This window comes from Brassica oleracea, chromosome C6 (assembly GCF_000695525.1).
Source record: "Brassica oleracea var. oleracea cultivar TO1000 chromosome C6, BOL, whole genome shotgun sequence".
Classification (NCBI taxonomy): domain Eukaryota; kingdom Viridiplantae; phylum Streptophyta; class Magnoliopsida; order Brassicales; family Brassicaceae; genus Brassica; species Brassica oleracea.
In genome coordinates, this window is record NC_027753.1 from 2,863,606 (window position 1) to 2,871,128 (window position 7,523).

At 33.1% G+C, this 7,523-nt stretch overlaps 1 protein-coding gene and 1 long non-coding RNA gene across 2 annotated transcripts; one reads left to right on the forward strand and one right to left on the reverse strand.

The window, feature by feature from the left end:
* Nucleotides 1-137: 137 nt before the first annotated feature.
* On the reverse strand, nt 138-881 carry LOC106298717. The gene is made up of 2 exons (XR_001261536.1): nt 628-881; nt 138-477 (listed from the first exon to the last, which is right to left on the reverse strand). It is a non-coding gene; the product is annotated as an uncharacterized LOC106298717 (long non-coding RNA).
* Nucleotides 882-3,797: 2,916 nt separating this feature from the next.
* Nucleotides 3,798-6,321, forward strand: LOC106298793 (glutamine synthetase cytosolic isozyme 1-5). The gene is made up of 10 exons (XM_013734929.1): nt 3,798-3,987; nt 4,232-4,271; nt 4,346-4,449; nt 4,554-4,602; nt 4,705-4,811; nt 5,088-5,175; nt 5,298-5,501; nt 5,606-5,659; nt 5,755-5,952; nt 6,049-6,321. Exons 1-10 carry the CDS (start codon nt 3,905-3,907, stop codon nt 6,193-6,195), a joined length of 1,074 nt encoding a protein of 357 aa, XP_013590383.1. The 5' UTR covers nt 3,798-3,904; the 3' UTR covers nt 6,196-6,321.
* Nucleotides 6,322-7,523: the final 1,202 nt, after the last annotated feature.

The window sequence follows — 7,523 nt, forward strand, 5'->3', positions numbered from 1 at the left end:
ATTAAAAATGCTCTAATAGGTAGTTTTACAAGCAGACTCATAATAGAAATTTTAGCCCAGAAAACAAAGCCCAGAACCTTAAAAGATAACAATGAAGCTCGTAGTGACACGCGGTCCACACATGGTTTCGTTTCTTTAACCGAGAGAAGAGAAGGCGGTGCCGGAACTGTCTCGCCAGAATCCATCGATCTCCATCCCGTTTTTGTTTGAGACTATTTGCATGTTCTTCATACCTTTGATCGCCGTTAATCTCAAGATTGTCTTCTCCAATTGTCAGAAATTGAGATCTAGAAAAAGCTTCAGCAGAAACAAGAGAAGAATCTTGTCGGAACACTAACCCTTATGGCAGCTCCGAATCGTCTGGATTCTGACCTGAATCGCCAAAGCACGAGCCAAATCTCAGGTCTTGTTCACCGTGGAGACTTCGAGACAGTAAGCGAAGCTTGATACCACCTCCGAATCAAGAACTGAGCATGTCTAACGAAAAAGAAAATCAAAGCTCCCAACTAAACGGTATGAATCAAATCAAAACAGAAGAAGAACGAGATTAAAACTTTATTTATGTTCAATCGAAATCAGAGAGGGATAAGAGTGATAATCAGCTCTGATTTGGATGAACTTACACACCTCAAAAATCGCCAAAGCCAAAACAAAAAAAAAGTCGATCTCTCGATCGAAACTTATTTTACAATACAAAGATCATCCTCCCTCTGAAAAATTGGAATCTAGTAAGTGAGAAGGGGTGAGATACACTCTCTCTCTATAGAGTGGAGAGTCTTACAACAGTTGAACTATACTGTTTCCAACTTTTAGACACTAACTACTTGTCGTTTTATTGACATTATGTATTCCAATTGTTACATATGTTGTTGATCCATGTAATAGGACATTTTCTTCTCTCAAATTGATTTTTGAGAAAATTTCATGTTTACCATTTCTATGCTACTATTATTCATTTTTACCGTCACTAAATAAATATTTTCAAAAATACTTTCTTCATTAATTGATAAAATACTTTTATATCAGTGTTCACTATATATATATATAATAAATAATTATTTAAATAAATAAAAAATAATAAAATAATAATAATGTTTTTATGTTTTTAAATTATACTTTTTTAAATTCGATTTTTTTATAAATTTGATTTTTCTTAATTTGTTTTTCAATTTTTTTTAAATCAAAATTTATGTTTGAAACTATTTTTTAAAATATTTTTACATTTTTCTAAATATTTATTTGTATATTTATTAGAATCATAAATTTCACATTCCAAAAAATCTACCCCACTCTTCAGCTCTAAACTCTAAGTCTAGATTAGTTAACCCTAGAGGTATAAACGTTTTTTAATTTAATTAAAAGTAAAGGTAAAAGTGGTTAGTGTAAACATGAAAAGTGATAGTACGAATGTGGTATTTATGGCAATTTCTCTTAATTTTTTCGTTGTTGTCTTTTTCTTCATATGTTGCTGACTTTTTTTTTAACACCATTTATTTTTTTTAAAAATTTTTAAATTTTTAATTTATTTAAATAATTACTTATTATATATATAGAGTATGTGTGTATAAGAGTCTTTTGCCTCATAATAAAGAAAGTATTTTTGAAAATGTCTCTTTAGTGATGGTAAACATTAGTATCATCAAAGTGGTAAACATAAAAATTTCCCACGAAAAATGTATTGTTCTTATATAAAAGCACTTAAAAGCTAAAGAAGCAAAAATAGTGTGTTTACTTTTACTGTTCAAAGCTTTAAAAAAAATTTTGGGTCAATTATTTCAAAAAAATTTTGAATGTCGATGATATAAATCTCAATAATAGAACCTCCTCTTTCGTATCATATTTACAACATAGATAAATTTTTATAAATTATAATAAAATATTTTCAGATATTTGAATTCAATTTTGTTTGAAAACAACTAGAACAATTATAATTTTTAAATAAAGTAATTGGGTATAAATATCAGTAATAACATATTAAATTTCATATCCCCTATATATTAAAAGAAAAACATTGTCATTTAATACTTTCACGCTAACTTTGACACACGGCAGCCTCACACTACTTTGAAAATACGGACGCTGACGTGTCGGCTTAATAGAACTTCTCAGAAAATATCGAGTAAAAGTTTCATATTTTGCTTAGACTAAACACAACCACGTTATATGATTTAGTTCATACCAATGGGCGTGATGCGAAGCTAATTGTGGCTATACTAACCAAGTTTTGAGAAGCATAAATGTTCATAAACGATTTAGTTGATGTAATGTCATTGCTAATAGAAGAAGTTGATGCAAAGAAAAATTGATAAATCTATCATTGGCGCATAAAAGTGGTTTGTCAACTATCAAAAAAAAAATTAAAGTTGAAGGTGAAAAGCAGAGCAAAAACACCTGCTTAAACTACTGTCTACAGTGAATAAATCACACAATGACATTGCTAATAGGAGAAGTTGATGCAAAGCCAATACACTGGCGTATCGAAGTTTTTTTGTGTATTGTCAAGAAAAACAAATCAAACTATACGTCATTGCTAATACTCAAAACACGGGGGTTGCGTGAATTCATTCAACTAAAAAAACTTAATTTGATGGGATTAAGAAACTGTTGCGAGAGACTAATGAAAATAGAAGAACACCTCTAAAGCAAGCGAGACTTAATATTTCTTTATGACTCCTATAATCGGTTCTCATATATCTGACGGATTTCTCCTCTTCACTGTTTGGGAAAAAAGCTGAGAATTTCATAAGCAACAAGTTGATGAGTAGCGAAGTTGAGAAAGAGTTACTGTCATATCGTAATCTACTGTCAAGGCGGTCTTTGTCCACTTGATATCGGTTATATTGTGGTAAAGAAAGAGTTATCATTGTGAAAGGTTTTGATACACAAAAGATATTGGTTTTTACTAGACTCTCACATTGTCAAGCAGTCTCTACGAGACACTCTCACCGAAAACAAAAAAAAAGCCCGAGAAGGCTTAACCAAACAAAACAAAATAAATATGGGTTTAGAATGATAGTTATATTTTAGTAAATTTAAGAAAAAAACAACCTAAAAACGAACCGATATCCAAATTAAATAGACTTAACGTTTTCTTATCCAAAAATAACTAAATTAGTAATTTTATTATGTGCAATGTGTGAATTATAACCTAGTTTCAGATATATAATATATTCTTTTAAAATAAGATTTATATTTTTAAAAATGTATTAGTACCACTGATTTTTTAGTTTGTACAATATAAATATATTTTCTGTATTTCCCAGTTATACTATTCAGTATACATGTCACAATTCACGCTTTGTTTTAAAGCGTTTATTTTTTACCAACCGCGGTTGTTTTGTAGCATGTCTTTTTCTAAAGAGGGTGTTCGCATCCGTGCCTCTGATTCGTGTCTTTTACACTAACGTAAGCTTTTAACACATGTCATCTCGTCCCTTCTTTTTTTTTTTTTGTCAACCATCTCGTCCCTTCTTCTATTCTACCGGCTCCTCTTTGTATTATTTTAAATCATTAATGCATCTGTTGTTACACCGCAATATGATCCACAAATCTTCTTACGTCTGTTATTTCATATTTTGATTTTGTAAACAATTTCGTCTAAAATTAGTTTCAAAGAAAAAAAAAAAACAATTTCGTCTAATAATTTAGAGGAAAGTTGATATTTAAAATAAACACATACACAAGAACGCTAGCTTTATCAAAAAAAAAAAAAGAAAAAAAAAGAGCGCTAGCTATGTAATTTTTGTTTAATATGTTAAAATAATTATATTTAACTGGTCAACAATAAAATAGGATCTCCGGATAATTAGCCGCTTCTATATAAAAAGTGAGTTAGCGAAGCAGAGTGAGCCAATGCTCACCTCAGACTGATTATTATAACTCGATCGTCTTCTTCTTCGGCTTGATGGAAACAGAAAGAATGTCTCCACTCTCAGATCTCCTGAACCTCAATCTCGACACCAAGCAAATCATCGCTGAATACATATGGTTCGATCATTTTCCCTGATCATGTCACTCTTTTGTGTTTGCTTAATCGCTTGATTGCTATGTCCCGTTTTGGACATGAACACTGCTGCATCTCATCTAGATTTCTCGAACTTTTTTTTTTCTGTAGATTTCTCGATCTTACTGCATGCGTATGTTTTTTTTCTTTTTTTATTAAAGCATGCGCATGTTCTTACATGGCTCTGTTAACAACATAAAGTTTTTAATCTTGTCTTCGTGAGAACAGGATCGGTGGGTCTGGAATGGACATTAGAAGCAAAGGCAGGGTACGAATAATAATATTTACACTATTTTCTCTTTTATTTTAACTCTATAATCAAAAACTATTTTTTTAATACAGACATTACCAGGACCAGTAAGTGATCCATCAAAGCTTCCGAAATGGAACTACGATGGATCCAGCACCAATCAAGCCGCCGGAGATGACAGTGAAGTCATTCTATAGTAATCTTCTTCACATAAATTATTTTCAAGTATAATGAATTAAAACTTATTATTATTAACTATTATATTTGTTTAATGTTATTTTTGAAATGAATCTAAAAAAGTCCTCAGGCGATTTTTAAAGACCCGTTCAGGAAAGGGAATAACATTCTCGTAAGCTCATCTGATTTTCTTTAGCAAAAGATTCATCTGATTACTTTTTAGTTGGAGGATTTTATGAATTCAAAATTTCTTTAATAATTATAATTAAATCAGGTGATGTGTGATGCTTACACACCGAAAGGAGATCCAATCCCGACCAACAATAGGCACAAAGCCGTGAAAATCTTCGATCATCCCAATGTGAAGGCTGAAGAGCCTTGGTAAGATCATTCCATATTTCACTTTGAGTCTTGGTTTGGAGACGGTTTAGTTTAGGACAAATATATATTTTAGTATCTGTTAATTGTCTACAAAAATTGTTTTCTTGAAAATTGTGGTTGATTCAGTTCGGTTCGGTATGACTAATATCGGGTTAAGTTTAACTTTCGGTTCGGTGAAAACATTTGATAACCGATCGGTTGATGAATATATAATTCTTAGTTTGGTTAATTTCATAATTATAATTCGGTTTGATATTTGGATGTGTTATTTATTAGGTTTGGGATAGAGCAAGAATACACATTACTTAAGAAAGACGTCAAGTGGCCATTGGGTTGGCCCCTTGGTGGCTTTCCTGGTCCTCAGGTACACTAATGCTTAACATTTCTCCTTACAAATTCATAGACTAAACTCTTAATATGAAGAACATGTTTCTGATATCGAATATCTCTCCTCTTTTTTTGTGTGTGCGTGTTTGATGAAAACAGGGACCGTACTATTGTGCGGTCGGTGCAGACAAAGCCTTTGGTCGTGACATTGTGGATGGTCACTACAAAGCTTGTCTTTACGCTGGTTTAAGCATAGGTGGTGCCAATGGTGAAGTCATGCCTGGTCAATGGGAGTTTCAAATCAGCCCTACTGTTGGTATTGGTGCAGGTGATCAGTTATGGGTTGCTCGCTACATACTCGAGGTGAATAAAAAAACGATATACATAAAGCATTTTTGTTTCTTTGTACTAAGTAGCATTTTTTTTTTGTATTTCTCTTATGAATCATTTAGTGTTTATTTTGGCAGAGGATTACTGAGATATGCGGCGTGATTGTCTCATTTGATCCCAAACCAATCGAGGTATGGATCATCAAGACTCTTTTTTTTTTTTAGTTATCATGGATTTTTTTTGTTTGAGTTGGGTTTGTTATCTATGGCGGTTTGATAATGATTAGGGTGATTGGAACGGAGCAGCTGCTCATACAAACTTCAGTACAAAATCAATGAGGAAAGAAGGAGGATTGGACTTGATAAAAAAAGCAATAGGGAAGCTTGAAGTGAAGCATAAACAACACATTGCTGCTTATGGTGAAGGCAATGAGAGGCGCCTCACTGGGAAGCATGAAACCGCAGACATCAACAAGTTCTCTTGGGTATGAGATATTGAATAAAATCAAATATATAGTTTTGGATTAGTGATGCTTATACAAACTTTCTTGATGTGTGTAATTTGGTTTTGTTGGGAGTAGGGAGTTGCGGATCGTGGAGCATCGGTGAGAGTGGGAAGAGATACGGAGAAAGAAGGGAAAGGGTATTTTGAAGATCGAAGGCCTTCGTCTAATATGGATCCTTATCTTGTTACCTCCATGATAGCTGAAACCACCATCCTCGGCTAAGCTTTCTTTTGAAGTTGTTGCATACGTTCTTTTGTTTCTTCATGTTTCGGTTTAATTTCGGTTTGAGACTTTTTTTTTTTAATTGCTAATAATTCATGGGATGGTCTTGATCCTATTGTTTGTTTATCCTGGTTCAGTTGTTAGTGTTAAACAAAATTGAATTGGGAAAATTGAATTGGCAAAATAAAGGTTCTTAGTTCTTACTTTTTAAAGCATACTCTTAATTAATTTGCTCCAGCAGATCTATGTATTAAGTTGGTAACCTTATGCAAATACTTCAAATATATTATCAGACTTGTGATCCAAGTAAGGTTCATTCCTACTACAGACGGACTGGTGATCTTGAATTAAAAGAGACTAAATAAAAACTCGGGTATTGAGATCAGAAGGAAGGTATCCAGTGAGAGATTTGAGACAGAGGCGCTTACTATTTTAGCAGAGACGAGAAGCTTCTTGCATGTCTATGACTTCATGCCTATGTATGGGAAGTTTATCTGATCCCTTACTTGGTCACTTTTCATCAAAATTTGTGATTAGATTTGTCAAGTATGATTGCCTTTTGTGTAACATGTAACAGAGGAGCGCGAAGGACCACTAAATTGGGATGTTCGATCACGAATTAGTCTTGGTGCAGTTCGCGGCTTAGTCTACCGTCACTTACAAGAAGCCTTGACAACATGTTGGTATCGATAAGAATATAATGGTATTTAACTTATGATAGAGGCCAGAGGTCGAATAGTAAAAACAATAACTGTAATATGTTAACAGAAATCTTGTCTTAAACATGCGTAGGAAGAATATATAGAAACTCGCAATTACTTGATGTTAAGAGTTTTCAAGGCTATTAAGACAAATGTTGTAGTACAGTGATTGTCGAACCAGTTCTGAGGGATATCAAAGCAATGAGAATGCAAGTACTCACTTAATCTAAGTGCAACCGATAATTTAAGAGGTTTCTAAACTAATAAACATAATCACCCTTAATCTCCTTAACCCATGAATTCAAAAAGGTGATTACTCACTAATCTCCATGATTCCTCTTAAACCCATGGTGGATTTCAGATTAATCATGTAGAGAAATAGATAAGAAATCAACAAGAACACAAGACGAGAGCAATCAAATCTGAATCAAAAGAAGTTTTCACTAGTTCTTCTCTGAAAAAAAAGATTGTTTTTCTGGTGGCTTCCAAAAATACTTAAAACATAGGTTTTTGAAAAGTAAAAACGTGCATAATGAAATGACCAAAAGGCCCTTGAGAAAACATGAGTTCGGCCAAACAAATAGACGCGGAGCGACCTCGACACGTCGCTGCGAGAGGTCGCTCCCG

What these genes read in the sequence shown, in the direction of transcription:
- LOC106298793 (XM_013734929.1), top strand. Translation starts at nt 3,905, where the DNA reads ATGGAAACAGAAAGAATGTCTCCACTCTCAGATCTCCTGAACCTCAAT. An exon ending in GACAGTGAAGTCATTCTATA is followed by an intron (nt 4,450 to 4,553) that starts GTAATCTTCTTC and finishes AATCTAAAAAAG; the next exon opens with TCCTCAGGCGATTTTTAAAG. An exon ending in GTGAAGGCTGAAGAGCCTTG is followed by an intron (nt 4,812 to 5,087) that starts GTAAGATCATTC and finishes GTTATTTATTAG; the next exon opens with GTTTGGGATAGAGCAAGAAT.